The sequence below is a fragment of the Schistocerca piceifrons genome, chromosome 5, assembly GCF_021461385.2.
Source record: "Schistocerca piceifrons isolate TAMUIC-IGC-003096 chromosome 5, iqSchPice1.1, whole genome shotgun sequence".
NCBI classification, from domain to species: domain Eukaryota; kingdom Metazoa; phylum Arthropoda; class Insecta; order Orthoptera; family Acrididae; genus Schistocerca; species Schistocerca piceifrons.
In genome coordinates, this window is record NC_060142.1 from 569,127,279 (window position 1) to 569,144,328 (window position 17,050).

A 17,050-nucleotide genomic window follows, 5' to 3' on the forward strand; every position below is an offset into this window, starting at 1 on the left:
GGATAGAGTAGCATGGAGAGCTGCATCAAACCAGTCTCAGGACTGAAGACCACAACAACAACAACAAGGAGTCATTCCAATCCCGGGTGTGGAAAGACTTACCAAACGAAAGCGCCGGCACGTCGATAGACACACAAACAAACACAAACATACACACAAAATTCAAGCTTTCGCAACAAACTGTTGCCTCATCAGGAAAGAGGGAAGGAGAGGGAAAGACGAAAGGATGTGGGTTTTAAGGGAGAGGGTAAGGAGTCATTCCAATCCCGGGAGCGGAAAGACTTACCTTAGGGGGAAAAAAGGACAGGTATACACTCGCACACACACACATATCCATCCACACATATACAGACACAAGCCGACATATTTAAAGACAAAGAGTTTGGGCAGAGATGTCAGTCGAGGCGGAAGTGCAGAGGCAAAGATGATGTTGAATGACAGGTGAGGTGTGAGTGGCGGCAACTTGAAATTAACGGAGATTGAGGCCTGGTGGGTAACGGGAAGAGAGGATATATTGAAGAGCAAGTTCCCATCTCCGGAGTTCGGATAGGTTGGTGTTGGTGGGAAGTATCCAGATAACCCGGACGGTGTAACACTGTGCCAAGATGTGCTGGCCGTGCACCAAGGCATGTTTAGCCACAGTGTGATCCTCATTATCAACAAACACTGTCTGCTTGTGTCCATTCATGCAAATGGACAGTTTGTTGCTGGTCATTCCCACATAGATTGCATCACAGTGTAGGCAGGTCGGTTGGTAAATCACGTGGGTGGTTTCACACGTGGCTCTGCCTTTGATCGTGTACACCTTCCGGGTTACAGGACTGGAGTAGGTGGTGGTGGGAGGGTGCATGGGACAGGTTTTACACCGGGGGCGGTTACAAGGATAGGAGCCAGAGGGTAGGGAAGGTGGTTTGGGGATTTCATAGGGATAAACTAACAGGTTACGAAGGTTAGGTGGACGGCGGAAAGACACTCTTGGTGGAGTGGGGAGGATTTCATGAAGGATGGATCTCATTTCAGGGCAGGATTTGAGGTAGTCGTATCCCTGCTGGAGAGCCACATTCAGAGTCTGGTCCAGTCCCGGAAAGTATCCTGTCACTAGTGGCGCACTTTTGTGGTTCTTCTGTGCGGGATTCTGGGTTTGAGGGGATGAGGAAGTGGCTCTGGTTATTTGCTTCTGTACCAGGTCGGAAGGGTAGTTGCGGGATGCGAAAGCTGTTGTCAGGTTGTTGGTGTAATGGTTCAGGGATTTCGGACTGGAGCAGATTCGTTTGCCACGAAGACCTAGGCTGTAGGGAAGGGACCGTTTGATGTGGAATGGGTGGCAGCTGTCGTAATGGAGGTACTGTTGCTTGTTGGTGGGTTTGATGTGGACGGACGTGTGAAGCTGGCCATTGGACAGGTGGAGGTCAACATCAAGGAAAGTGGCATGGGATTTGGAGTAGGACCAGGTGAATCTGATGGAACCAAAGGAGTTGATGTTGGAGAGGAAAATCTGGAGTTCTTCTTCACTGTGAGTCCAGATCATGAAGATGTCATCAATAAATCTGTACCAAACTTTGGGTTGGCAGGCTTGGGTAACCAAGAAGGCTTCCTCTAAGCGACCCATGAATAGGTTGGCGTATGAGGGGGCCATCCTGGTACCCATGGCTGTTCCCTTTAATTGTTGGTATGTCTGGCCTTCAAAAGTGAAGAAGTTGTGGGTCAGGATGAAGCTGTGTACACGATCAAAGGCAGAGCCACGTGTGAAAGCACCCACGTGATTTACCAACTGACCTGCCTACACTGTGATGCATTCTATGTGGGAATGACCAGCAACAAACTGTCCATTCGCATGAATGGACACAGGCAGATAGTGTTTGTTGGTAATGAGGATCACCCTGTGGCTAAACATGCCTTGGTGCACGGCCAGCACATCTTGGCACAGTGTTACACCGTCCGGGTTATCTGGATACTTCCCACCAACACCAACCTATCCGAACTCTGGAGATGAGAACTTGCTCTGCAATATATCCTCTCTTCCCGTTACCCACCAGGCCTTAATCTCCGCTAATTTCAAGTTGCCGCCACTCACACCTCACCTGTCATTCAACATCATCTTTGCCTCTGCACTTCCGCCTCGACTGACATCTCTGCCCAAACTCTTTGTCTTTAAATACGTCTGCCTGTGTCTGTATATGTGTGGATGGATATGTGTGTGTGTGCGAGTGTATACCCGTCCTTTTTTCCCCCTAAGGTAAGTCTGTCCGCTCCCGGGATTGGAATGACTCCTTACCCTCTCTCTTAAAACCCACTTCCTTTCGTCTTTCCCTCTCCTTCCCTTTTTCCTGATGAGGCAACAGTTTGTTGCGAAAGCTTGAATTTTGTGTGTACGTTTGTGTTTGTTTGTGTGTCTATCGACGTGCCAGCGCTTTCGTTTGGTAAGTCACATCATCTTTGTTTTTTATATATATATATACTTTTGTTTCAAGCAGTACTGCAGGATCCTTGAAGTGTCTACAGCATCTAACATCTTGGATGGAAAAACCAATTCTGTCCCTGATTAAGCTGGCAACTGATTTCACAATTCTAGTGACCTGGACCTTGGAGCTCAAAATTTCTTGTGGATGTCAATCAACAGTTCTTCCACAATTGCTATAAACCATGTAAGGGTTTTCTTTTACTGTGTGGTATCTGTCTGAGTTACTGAGCCATTCATACTCACACTCTGCTGCGTCCTAATTTTCTGAACCAGGATGAGGTTATTTTTCCTTTTCCTGAAGTAGGTCATAAGCACTTTCCACCTTGACACAGCTTAAACTATCCACTTTCTCTGCTGTTTTTTAGCATCTCTTTCAACCCCCACCCTTACCACAACTCTCACCAGTTTAAGTTGCACAGCATCAAGTAGTGCCTGAGAGAATCAAATTCTAGTCTTTTGGTCAGCGATTTTTCTGCCTTCACTACAGACTCGACATGCACATACGATAGAGTCATTAATGACTTAATTCTCTAGCTCACTGCAATCACTAAAACTTTTACAATTCTCACAATACTCTCAAACAGTGATTTCAACATTAATCAGTTATAACAGCACAGAGAGAATGTAATAAAATAAAAATCAATTGTAGAAAGGAAAAAGATGAAGATCTATAAAGACAAGAACAGAAAGAAAAATTCAAATTTTTAAAATTTTTATCTATAAGAGCAAAATTTTTACTATTAAATAATTACAGTAGAAAAATTTCTCACTGCTTAGGGTTCACATAGCATCAACTGCCACTGTACTCTCAAACAAGCAGTTGTCTGCTATACATAGATAATACAAATCAATGTAGTTTCACTTGTTTTGCTGAGCTACTGTTGTAACATATATGAAACTTCCTGGCAGATTAAAACAATGTGTCGGACCGAAATTCCTACCTTCCAAACTTCACAGAAGCCCTCCTGCAAACCTTGCAGAACTAGCACTCCTGGAAGAAAGGATATTGCGCAGACATAGCTTAGCCACAGCCTGGGGGTTGTTTCTAGAATGAAATTTTCACTCTACAGCGGAGTGTGTGCTGATATGAAACTTCCTGGCAGATTAATACTGTGTGCTGAACCTGTTGTAACATACTTTATGCTGATCTACTGTTGTAACATATTCTTTTTAATCATAATGTTTTCCTGGGTTACTGGTGTTTTCTTTATACTTTTTCAATCCTTGGTGGTCAGTACAGTAATGCCTTACAAAATGGTTGGCCTGTTGCATGAAAAAGTAAATGTAACCAAAAAAGCTAAATATCCATTATTTTAGCTGCATTCCTTACACTATTTACTGTTCAATATCTGCATGAGGAATTTGCAGTAAAAATGAATCTAATGCTATGAGGTACTTAGCTAACAACTGAGGTATTAATTAGCTTCTTAATCATAGTAGTAAAACTAAAAGTTCTGAAAAATAATATCAAAGGTATTACACTATGAACAACCACATCCAGATACATGTGAAAAATAAAATAAATAGATAGATGCTGAATTAAACATGTTTAGCTGTCAAGAAGACAACGTGTGAAGCCTTCAGTGACTACCATACTGGAATTTTATCGAAAGATTTTTCACAAAGCCCGAAGAAATTCTGGTGGTGTGTAAAGGCTGTAAGTGGCAACAAAGTTAGTATCCAGATGTCCACTCACAAGACAGGAACTTAAACTCAGGGTAGCAAAGGAAAAGCATAAATGCTTAACTTCATTTTCAAACATGAGCCCTGAGTTTCTCCTGGTGTATACAAACTGCAGTTTTGCCTTGAAAATGACAGGGTATGCTTCTCGAAATTTTGGTTCTTGTCAACAGCTTCATCTGGCTGCATTCCTGTAAGTTATTTAAACTTTTTTTTCAAATGTTCCTTCACAAAGGAGAACCATAGAGTAATGCCCCAAATTAATTCTTGTACCAATGTAAATGTGAGTGAAATAGCTATTAGTGTCAATGGCATTGAGAAACAGTAGAAGTAGTTATAACTGAAAAAAGCTCCAGGGCTTGATGGAACCCCTATCAGATTGTATACTAAATTTGCCACTGAGTTAGCACCTGTTTTGACCATAACATATATCAAAGCGAAATATGGAAAAATAAAAAGGGTTTCTCAATTTAAATACTTGGGGGAAATCAAACAGGACAACTGCCTGGAAAAAACTGCAAACAAATTCGCTGTCAAAAAATGGCAACTGCATTCAGATTAACAAAAAATATTTATGAGAAAAAAATCACTTTCTAAACTCACTAAACTTAGGCATTCATTTAACTTAGCCAAACCTGGATATCTTTATGGAACAGAAACTTTAATTTTAAATAGGAAGAGGGTTATTGAAGAATTTAAAAAGAAAGAAAGATTATCTGGAAAATATTAAGCCCCATAATTACTGATGGAGAAATTTGTAGTGAGAAGTAATAAGAAAATAGAAGAAGACGCAGACTTCATGGTGACATGAGAAAACAAAGACTCAAATTTTATGGCCACATTAAAAGAATGGCACCCACTAGGTTGACAAATCAAATAGCAGAATTCTATGAAAACAGAAGTAAGGCAAAAACTGAGCCAATTAAATGGATCGCTGCAATTAAGGAGGACCTTAAAGTAGGTAGTATAACAGAGGCAGACGTTATAGATAGAAAAACATATAGACAAAAGATATTTGATTGGAAAGTTGGTCAGAGGGAAATCAGAAAACAGACTGGAACACTATGGTCTGATGAAAGAAAGAGACTTCATTCAGAAAGGATGAAACAAATTTGGACACACAGGAAGTCCTTTCATCAAAAGCAACATTGATTGACTGTACCGCGTGTGGTTCTTCTGGGGCCATTCGTGAATAATAAAGTATACTCAAAATCCCATGAATAAAACACTTCCTCTGTGGTTCCATCCATAAGAAGGGCAGCAGAAGTGATTCATGAAACTACCGTACAATATCCTCGACACCCATTTGTTGTTGAATCTTGGAACACATTCTGAGCTAAAATGTAATGAGGTATCTTGAACAGAATCACCTGCTCCATGCTAATCAGCACGAATTCTGACAACATCAACTGTGCAAAATCCAACGTGTGCTTTTCTCACATTACATAATGAAAGCCAAGGATCAAGGCAGTCAGATCGATGTAGTGGTTCTTGACTTATTTAATACATACCCTTATTATTGAAAGTATTTTTGTATGGTGTTTGAAGTGGCATTTGTGACTGGTTTGAGGATTTCTTAGTGGGGAGATCACAGCATGTTGTCTCTGATAGAGAACTGACAAGATGTAGAAGTAACTTGAGGTACGTCCCAGGGAAGTGTGTTGGGACACTGGCTGTTGATGTTGTGTATTAATGATCTTGTACACAATATTAATAATAACCTCAGGTATTTTTGCAGATGATGCAGGTATCTATGCTGAAGTACTGTCTGAAAAAAGCTGCACAGTTATTCTGTCAGATCTTGATAAAATTTCATAGTTGTGCAATGATTGGTAACTCACTTTAAATGTTCAAAAATGTAATACTGTGCCCTTCGAAAAATGAAAAAAACATAGTATCCTTTAACCACGGTACAGTATCAGTGAGGCACGGTTGGAATCTGTCAACTCACATAAATACTTAACAATTTTTTAGGTATATGAAATAAGAGTCTTGGTCATAAGTAAAGCAAGTGGCAGACTGCAGTTCAGTGGTAGAGTACTACAGAAATACAATCAGTCTACAACGGACACTGCATTCAAAACACTCATGTGACCCTTAGCAGAATATTGCCCAAATTGTATGAGATCTGTAACAAATAGGACTAACAAGGGATATTGAACGAATACAAAGAAGGGCAACACAAATGGTCACACATTTGTTTAACCTACAGGAGAATGTCATAAAGATGCTGAAAGAACTGAATTGACAGATGCTTGAAGCCAGATGCAGAATGTGATATGACAAACAACTTAAAAAGTTTCTAGAGCCAACTTTATGTGATGAATCCGCAAATGTGATACAACTGCCCACATGTTGCTCCTGCAGGGATTGTGAAGACAGGATTAGACTAATTACAGTGTGCACAGAGGCATTTAAGCGAGCCTTCTTCCTGTGCTCCACATGTGAAAGGAATGGAAAAAGCCCTAATAACTGGCACAATGGCAGATACCCTCTGCCAAGCACTTCACCTTGGTTTGCAGAGTACAGATACAGATGTGTTAAATGATAAAGAGTTTGATAAAACTCTTATGTTTCCCTTTTCTTCTTGTAAAAAAAAAAGTGCAAACACAAAGTAAGTTCCAGTTGTGCCACAATCCACTTGGCCTGGAACACAGAAGGGCACGCAGAGAATAATGGATTACAGTTGCTTTGATCTGATTTAGTTGTAGCAGTATAAAGGAACCAACCCATTAACATAACTGTTAACCTTAATAAAGTTTTTCAAGTGAATGAGACACACAAAGAAACCATTCTTTCTGCAACCAGCAGAAAAGAATAACCTATTACATGTTCAGCACTCGTACTGATATGTTCTTACCTGTTATATGACATTGCCAGCCACTGTTTATGGAAGACAAGTATGGCAGGACTACAAAAATATTTGTGATTCACTATGACAACTGATGAAACTCAGTCTTTCCTTCTCATCCTGCCCAATAAGCCTTCCCTGACCTGAGGCTCTGGGTGACTTTTCTGAACTCTACCCCTTTTCCTAAACCTCACCAATCCTTTTACCTTCACCCCTCTTCCTTCCTCTTTAACACTTTTGCCAGTAGAAGGAGCCACTGGCTTGCAGACTGTAATACCTTTTATATATGTGTTCTCCTGCCACCACTTGGCGAGTAGATTTTTTATGTATACAATTACATTAAAATTACACGTACGTCAGAAATCAAATAGTAAGCCAGTAGTTTTGATGTAGGAAAGCACAGTTGATTACCACCAATACTGACATTTAAATTCTTAAATTGTATTTCAAAGATGTTGCTTGCAAATACAGGAAAGTAATTATAACATCAAGTATAAGCAAACTGTACATGGATGACTGTGTATTGGATAAAGATCTTTAATAAGAAGATGCATCACAAAATCTGACACAGGATTCATCAACCCGAAGACATTACAAAAACAAAAGAAATATAGAGGACACAGCCACATATATCTCAATTCTAAAAATTGTGTACAAAATAACACCATTAACTATGAAAACAATACCTCATCTACTAGGGCTTCTTCCAGTTTCAGCATGTTGTAGATCGTTTCACCAGTTACTTTTCCAAAAATGGTATGTTTATTCTGCAGCTCTGGGGCAGCAGCAAAGGTGAAGAAAAATTGAGAACCATTGTCATCTTTACCAGCATTTGCCATGGCTACCAGACCCCTGCGATTGAATCTTAAACGAGTATGAAATTCATCCTAGAGGAAATAGTTTGCAGTAAGATTACATAAATGCCAAGCAAGAATTACAAGAAAATCAAAAAGGAAGAAAAGGAAAATGACTACATACCTTAAATGGTTGTCCGTATATACTTTCACCACCAGTACCAGTACCTGTTGGATCTCCACCTTGAACTATGAAACCTTTCACCACTCGGTGGAATATAGTGTTGTTGTAGTATCCTTCCAAACACAGTTGAATGAAATTTCGACATGCTTTTGGTGTTTCCTTAGACCATAACTCTATATCGATGTCACCGACTGTTGTCTTCAGCAGGACCTAAAAATGTAAAAATGTTGTGGTCATCTATGTTTCATAAAATACAAAATATTTCTAAAACATATTTTAAAAAAACTAGGCATACAGCAACGAGAACACATGTTCTAAAGAAGAAAGTTCAGATTTAATGCCTCACTGTTAATGAGCTCAGGTTGGACAAGTATAGGGATGGAAATTGTAGACGTCTTTTTCTGGCACTGGCCTTAAGTGTTTAGAGAGGGGGAAAAAATAATAATAATAATAATAATAATAATAATAATTTTGGACAGACCCACTTTTTTTCAGAAGAAGAAAAATGTAGCTGTGCTATCACAATCAAAACTGAAACTAAGTTCTAATGCCAGATACCAACAGGAGGTGACAAAAGGACTGTCTCCCCTAACCGTTCCTATCCACTAGTGGATGAACTAAACTTTTATTAACTAAGTAACTAAAGAGTCGTAGAAGCCATTGGGTTTCTATGGACCATGTTACTGTCTGTTTAGTCAAACTTCATGCAAAAAAGTGTGGGCAGGAATAAGTAGATTTTTCCCATGGCCTGAAGACATTGCCTGAATTCTCGCTGTCTATCGTTCACAAAATTATTTCACCAGGAGCTTACAGGAACCTTCCAGGAACTCGCTCCTCAGAATAGGCCCTCCACCAAACATGCTGCTGAGATACGTGAATAGCACAACACCTCCCTCCCATATAGGTCTCATTCTAGGCGTTAGTGTCAATCTCAGAGCCACGGATCAATGCAAGGAGTTTGCATACTGATCACATGACAACTAGGAAATCATATCACTCCTGTCACTTAGCAGTTAGTCAGTCTTTGAGCAACCTGTAATATAGTCAGTTGAGAGAGTACCAGACTTTGAGTCACTACTCTCTTTGCAGTATGGTTTCATGAACAGTCCACCCATATTTGCTCCTCATAAAGCAGTCCACCAACATCGTTATCTTGTGCGTAGCAACATTCAACATTCTGTCAGACAGCCCAATGCTAGCAGCTGCAATGCACGGAGCTTACAGTAATGGAGGTTAGAGTAGCTACAACTAAGCTATTTGCCCAAACAAAAAAACTTTTTTTTTTTTTGTCTTTTTGAGTCATCAGTCTTCTGACTGGTTTGATGTGGTCCCCCATGAATTCCTCTACTGCACCGACTTCTTCATCTCAGAGTAACACTTACAACCTATGTCCTCAATTACTTGCTGGATGTATTCCAATTTCTGTCTTCCTCTTCAGTTTTTGCCCTCTTCAGCTCCCTCTAGTTCCATGGAAGTCATTCCCTGATGCCTTAAGGGGCTCCGGAACACCCTATACTTGCAATGTTAAAATAACGCTTATACATTACATCTTTCCTCACAAAGTATTTGAGGTAGGAAGTTGAACTTTTTACAGATTATTTATTGGAATATGGGTTACAACTTAACACAGGGATTTTACAAAATTTTAGTTCAGTTATTAAAGATGATTTTTTTTTCAATTGTAATGAAAATTCACAACATTTTTTTTTGCAATTTTTTATTTATATATTCAAAAATATACAGTTTTTTGGAAAAAGGCTGTGTTAAATTATGCAGAAGGTACTGTGTAACATTTACTGAAAGTTTGAAACAAATATGTTTGGAAGATCCTTAGAAAACATGTAATTAGTATGAGAAAATAAAAGTTTTGGGAATCGAGCGACAAAGATTGGATTAACTTATAGTGCATTCCAGGTCCATAGGATGGATTATCTTCATCCTCTGCAAACTCCTCCTCCAGCTTCCTCTTGTTCCTCCTCCTGTTACTCTTGCTTGTATTTCTAGACTCTTTACAGCCCTGTCTGCAGCCCGAAGGCGTTCCTTGTCTAAAGCAAGCATCGCTCGTACCATGTTAGAACCTATCTTCATTCCCATATTTCTAAATACCTTGCACCTTACAATGTTGCCATCATTGAAAGTCGCAACAGCATCATACACACCAAAGTGAAGTGTTTCTATTCCAACAAATACAGTCTTGGGGATTCTCGACCATATAACACTATTTACACTTTCATTGGGGTTTTGAGTTTTTCCGTGAATACACTTTTTCAACAGTTCAGGTGCTGCTAAGTCTCTGAAAACAGGTTTTATCACCTCCATTATTGCATGAGGCAGACTATGCTTATGAGTGTACACTTCACCAGTTAGCAATCCTTTGTTATATTTACACCAACTGTCTTCTTCTTTGGGACACAAGCTATGTTGGGGATTTTCATCGGTTGAAGAAGTATGAAAAAAAAAGAGCCCAAACAGCCTTCTTCACTTCGTCGACACTTTGTGTATTTTCCCTAATAGCCATTCCATAATAGTTCTGTATTTTGTCAATTACACTGTCAGTTAACCTTCCCTTCCCATCCAACCCTTTACCATCACTGAGTTTTTGTTTTTTGTACGGAGCTTTCAGTCGCTGAAGTCTTGTTCCCATTCGCTTCTGTACGTGTCCAATACACTCAAATTTCTGCACTACAACATCATCACCATAGGGCTTCAGTCCTTGAACATGTTTGAAACTTTTAGAATCACCGTCACCAAGGTAATTAACATATCGCACTTTATCACACGCCTCAGAACGCTGGAATATACTGGCAACACCAGCCACTTCCATTCCTCCACTACTGCCACTATAGTTAGCTTTGCAATTATTTTCATGTGTACCTTTATATTTTTGTGGACATCTACAATACTTTGATACACTCCTGGAAATTGAAATAAGAACACCGTGAATTCATTGTCCCACGAAGGGGAAACTTTATTGACACATTCCTGGGGTCAGATACATCACATGATCACACTGACAGAACCACAGGCACATAGACACAGGCAACAGAGCATGCACAATGTCGGCACTAGTACAGTGTATATCCACCTTTCGCAGCAATGCAGGCTGCTATTCTCCCATGGAGACGATCGTAGAGATGCCGGATGTAGTCCTGTGGAACGGCTTGCCATGCCATTTCCACCTGGCGCCTCAGTTGGACCAGCGTTCGTGCTGGACGTGCAGACCGCGTGAGATGACGCTTCATCCAGTCCCAAACATGCTCAATGGGGGACAGATCCGGAGATCTTGCTGGCCAGGGTAGTTGACTTACACCTTCTAGAGCACGTTGGGTGGCACGGGATACATGCGGACGTGCATTGTCCTGTTGGAACAGCAAGTTCCCTTGCCGGTCTAGGAATGGTAGAACGATGGGTTCGATGACGGTTTGGATGTACCGTGCACTATTCAGTGTCCCCTCGACGATGACCAGTGGTGTACGGCCAGTGTAGGAGATCGCTCCCCACACCATGATGCTGGGTGTTGGCCCTGTGTGCCTCGGTCGTATGCAGTCTTGATTGTGGCGCTCACCTGCACGGCGCCAAACACGCACATGACCATCATTGGCACCAAGGCAGAAGCGACTCTCATCGCTGAAGACGACACGTCTCCATTCGTCCCTCCATCCACGCCTGTCGCGACACCACTGGAGGCGGGCTGCACGATGTGCGGGACCGAAGCCCAGCTTCATGGAGACAGTTGCGAATGGTCCTCGCCGATACCCCAGGAGCAACAGTGTCCCTAATTTGCTGGGAAGTGGCGGTGCGGTCCCCTACAGCACTGCGTAGGATCCTACGGTCTTGGCGTGCATCCGTGCGTCGCTGCGGTCCGGTCCCAGGTCGACGGGCACGTGCACCTTCCGCCGACCACTGGCGACAACATCGATGTACTGTGGAGACCTCACGCCCCACGTGTTGAGCAATTCGGCGGTACGTCCACCCGGCCTCCCGCATGCCCACTATACGCCCTCGCTCAAAGTCCGTCAACTGCACATACGGTTCACGTCCACGCTGTCGCGGCATGCTACCAGTGTTAAAGACTGCGATGGAGCTCCGTATGCCACGGCAAACTGGCTGACACTGATGGCGGCGGTGCACAAATGCTGCGCAGCTAGCGCCATTCGACGGCCAACACCGCGGTTCCTGGTGTGTCCGCTGTGCCGTGCGTGTGATCATTGCTTGTACAGCCCTCTCGCAGTGTCCGGAGCAAGTATGGTGGGTCTGACACACCGGTGTCAATGTGTTCTTTTTTCCATTTCCAGGAGTGTATTACTGCTACATCTAAAACTTTCCCTGTGTACATACTGGTGGCAGATACTACACCATGAAGAGATGTGTGTCCCCGTTTATGCCAGGTACCATCGAACGCTGCAGTCAAATCTCTGTTACCATTATTTTCCATTACTGCCTCTTCCACAGCGTTCTTCATAGATTCTATACAGACATCTTCTACTTTAGACCCTATTAATTTATTATAGGTCGTAAACTTGGTTGGGGGATTTGGAAGATTCATGATGACACAGAAAATTGCACCTGCAGTAGCACCCTTACCAACTGAACGCTAGGAATAAACAAATCTAATGTTGTATTCGTAGATTTTGCTACCATTTTCTTCAGTTGCAGTTACTGCAACACTGTTCCAAAAGGTGGTCAAGTATGAACACTTATCACATTTCAGTTGTATTTCACTAGCAAGTCCTACGTGCTTTATTATGGAGAGTTCCAGACCAACTTCACTACAATGAATACATCTTACACAGTTTGAAAAAATTCCTTTGAGAACCGACATATCAAATATTTCATTCACATCCGATTCGCCCATAAAACATTCATAGTTTTCACTCATTGAACCAAGCTTCTTCTGTGAAGTATTTTCTTTCCCACTTTGACTGCTATGGGCAGGTGTACTTGAGAGGTTGGGTTCACTCACTTGGTTATCGTCTTTATTGTTTACAGTAATAACACATACCTTTGGCTTTCCAACATTTCTCCTTTTCTTAAAAGCCTTCAGAGGATTTCTAATAACTTTACTTTTACTCATTATTATACTTCAACAAAACAGAGACTCAAGAAACAGAATTAATTACGAATATTTTCGAGATAACAACAGAGTAAATAAACATGAAACAATCGACAATCACACCAGCGATATATATTGAACCATCACAGGTTAGCCACAACACATACTTTATCTCACATCACTAAAATGTACCTGATGAACACGGACGTTAATAATAAAACCATTTGACAGCAGTTTAACAGCGCCACAGTGGGTCACGCCCATATAGAACACATTTCAAAAAAAATTTAAAAATAGTTGTAGTCTTCGGAATTGAATAAATTATATATCTATTAAAAGGTAATAGTCTGCATATTCAGGACATCTGTTCCGGAGCCCCTTAACAGATGTCCTATCGTCCGGTCCCCTCTCCTTGTCACTGTTTTCCACATATTCCTTTCCTCTCCGATTCTGTGGAGGACTTCCTCATTCCTTACCTTATTAGTCCACCTAATTTTCAACATTCGCCTGTAGCAGCACTTCTCAAATGCTTTGATTCTCTTCTGTTCCAGTTTTCCCACAGTCCATGTTTCACTATCATACAATGCTGTGCTCCAAACATACATTCTCAAGAATTTATTCCTCAAAGTAAGGTCTATGTTCTTCATTATCGAACGCTTTTCAAGGTCAACAAATCCCATGAACGTGGCTTGATTTTTCTCTTCTGTTCCAGTTTTCCCACAGTCCATGTTTCACTATCATACAATGCTGTGCTCCAAACATACATTCTCAAGAATTTATTCCTCAAAGTAAGGTCTATGTTCTTCATTATCGAACGCTTTTCAAGGTCAACAAATCCCATGAACGTGGCTTGATTTTTCTTTAGTTTTGCTTCCATTATCAACCGCAATGTCGGAATTGCCTGTCTGGTGCCTTTACCTTTCCTAAAGCCAAACTGATTGTCACCTGACACATTCTCAATTTTATTTTCCATTCTTCTGTATATTATTCTTGACAGCAACTTGGATGCATAAGCTGTTAAGCTGATTATGGGGTAATTCTCACATTTGTCAGCTCTTGCAGTCTTCAGAATTCTGTGGGTGATATTTTTCTGAAAGCCAGATGGTATGTCACCAGACTCATACACTCTACACACCAATGTGAATAGTCATTTTCCTGCCACTTCCTCTATTGATTTTAGAAATACTGCTGGAATGTTATCTATCCCTTTTGCCTTATCTGATCTTAAGTCCTCCAAAGCTCTCTCATATTCTGATTCTAATACTGGATTCCCTATCTTAAATCAACTCCCGTTTCTTCTTCTATCTTGTCAGACAAATCTTTCCCCTCATAGAGGCCTACAATGACTCCTTCCACCTATCCGCTCTCTCCTCTGCATTTCACAATGAAACTCCCATTGGACTCTTAATGTTACCACCCTTGCTTTAAATTTCACCAAAGGTTGTTTTGACTTTCCTATATGCTGAGTCATTCCTTCCAACAATCTATTCTTTTTCAATTTCTTTGCATTTTTTATGCAGCCATTTCATCTTAGCTTCCCTGCATTTCCTATTTGCTTCATTCCCCAGCAATTTGTATTTCTGTATTATCCTGAACATTTTTGTACTTCCTCCTTTCATCGATCAGCTGAAGTATTTCTTTTGTTACCTGTGGTCTCCTTGCAGTTACCTTCTTTGTACCTACATTCTTCTTTCCAACTTCTGTGATTGCCCTTTTGCCATTTTTAGAGATGTTCATTCCTCTTCAACTGTACTGCCTAGTATGTCATTCCTTACTGCTGTTTCTATAGCCTTAGAGAACTTCATGCATCATTCCTTAATACTTCCAGATCCTATTTCTTTGCATATTGATTTGTCTTGACTAATCTCTTAAACTTCAGTCTACTCTTCATAACTAATAAATTGTGATCTGAATCTATGTCTGCTCCTGTGTATGCCTTACAATACAGTATCTGATTTTGGAATCTCTGTCTGGCCATGATGTAATCTAACTGAAATCTTTCCATATCATGTGGCCTTTTCCAAGTATACCTCCTCCTCTTGTGATTCTAGCAAAAACTTGTTACTGAACTCAATTACCCTTTCTCCTCTCTCATTTCTTGTCCCATGCCCATACTCTCCTGTAACCTTCCTTCTACTCCTTCCCCTACAACTGCATTCCAGTCACCCATGACTATTAGATTTTCATCTTCCTTTACATACTGTATCACCCTTTTAATATCCTCATATACTTTCTCTATCTCTTCATCTACAGCTTGCTATATCGGCATGTATACCTGAACTATCGCTGTCAGTGGCAGCTAGCTGTTGATTCTGATAAGAACAATCCTACCACGGAACTGTTCACAGTAGAACTCTCTCTGCCCTACAATCCTATTCATAATAAATTCTACCCGTGTTATACCCTGCTGCTGTTGATATTACACTGTACTCATCTGGCCAGAAATCCTTGTCTTCTTTCCATTTCACTTCACTGACCCCTAATATATCTAGATTGAGCCTTTGCATTTCCCTTTTCTGATTTTCTAGCTTCCCTACCTCGTTCAAGCTTGTGACTCATAGAATGTTATCCTTTTGTTGGTTATTCAATCTTTTTCTCATGGTCACCTTCCCCATGGCAGTCCCCTGCTGGAGATCTGGGTAGGGGACTGTTCTGGAATCTTTTGCCAATGGAGAGAAAATCATGGCACTTTTTCAATTACAGGTCACATGTCCTGTGGATACACGGTGTGTGTCTTTAATGCAGTGGTTTCCATTGCCTTCTGCGTCCTCATTCTGTTGATCATGGCTGATTATTCTGCTTTCAGAGGCAGTTTCCCAACCTAAGGGTAAGAGAGTGCCCTGAACCTGTGTATGCTCCTCCACCCTCTTCAAAAAGGCCGTTGGTGGAATGAGCGTAACCTCTTATGCTGAAAGTCTTTGGCTGCCAATGCTGATTATTAATCAAAGGCACTAGCCCAACACCACGGTTGGACACAAAACATACACGAGCTTAAAAGATTGGTACAAAAAACTGTGCATGCACCATATCAAGAACCATGCTTACTAATCAGTCACTGTCAGGGCAAAAAGTGCACTTGCCAGGTTTCAAAATACACTCCTGGAAATTGAAATAAGAACACCGTGAATTCATTGTCCCAGGAAGGGGAAACTTTATTGACACATTCCTGGGGTCAGATACATCACATGATCACACTGACAGAACCACAGGCACATAGACACAGGCAACAGAGCATGCACAATGTCGGCACTAGTACCGTGTATATCCACCTTTCGCAGCAATGCAGGCTGCTATTCTCCCATGGAGACGATCGTAGAGATGCTGGATGTAGTCCTGTGGAACGGCTTGCCATGCCATTTCCACCTGGCGCCTCAGTTGGACCAGCGTTCGTGCTGGACGTGCAGACCGCGTGAGACGACGCTTCATCCAGTCCCAAACATGCTCAATGGGGGACAGATCCGGAGATCTTGCTGGCCAGGGTAGTTGACTTACACCTTCTAGAGCACGTTGGGTGGCACGGGATACATGCGGACGTACATTGTCCTGTTGGAACAGCAAGTTCCCTTGCCGGTCTAGGAATGGTAGAACGATGGGTTCGAAACGGTTTGGATGTACCGTGCACTATTCAGTGTCCCCTCGACGATCACCAGTGGTGTACGGCCAGTGTAGGAGATCGCTCCCCACACCATGATGCCGGGTGTTGGCCCTGTGTGCCTCGGTCGTATGCAGTCCTGATTGTGGCGCTCACCTGCACGGCGCCAAACACGCATACGACCATCATTGGCACCAAGGCAGAAGTGACTCTCATCGCTGAAGACGACACGTCTCCATTCGTCCGTCCATTCACGCCTGTCGCGACACCACTGGAGGCGGGCTGCATGATGTTGGGGCGTGAGCGGAAGACGGCCTAACGGTGTGCGGGACCGTAGCCCAGCTTCATGGAGACGGTTGCGAATGGTCCTCGCCGATACCCCAGGAGCAACAGTGTCCCTAATTTGCTGGGAAGTGGCGGTGCGGTCCCCTACGG

The 17,050-nt window shown here is 41.9% G+C and overlaps 1 protein-coding gene across 2 annotated transcripts in view; it reads right to left on the bottom strand.

Moving 5' to 3' along the window:
* LOC124797932 (spliceosome-associated protein CWC27 homolog) overlaps positions 1-17,050 on the bottom strand; it is a 139,528-nt gene that overhangs the window by 66,699 nt on the left and 55,779 nt on the right. For both annotated transcript variants that reach the window (XM_047261067.1, XM_047261068.1), the window contains exons 2-3: positions 7,971-8,180; positions 7,679-7,879 (exon numbers count right to left, since the gene is read on the bottom strand). In XM_047261067.1, the coding sequence (XP_047117023.1) occupies positions 7,679-7,879; positions 7,971-8,180 (411 nt within the window). The remainder of the gene's footprint in view (positions 1-7,678; positions 7,880-7,970; positions 8,181-17,050) is intronic.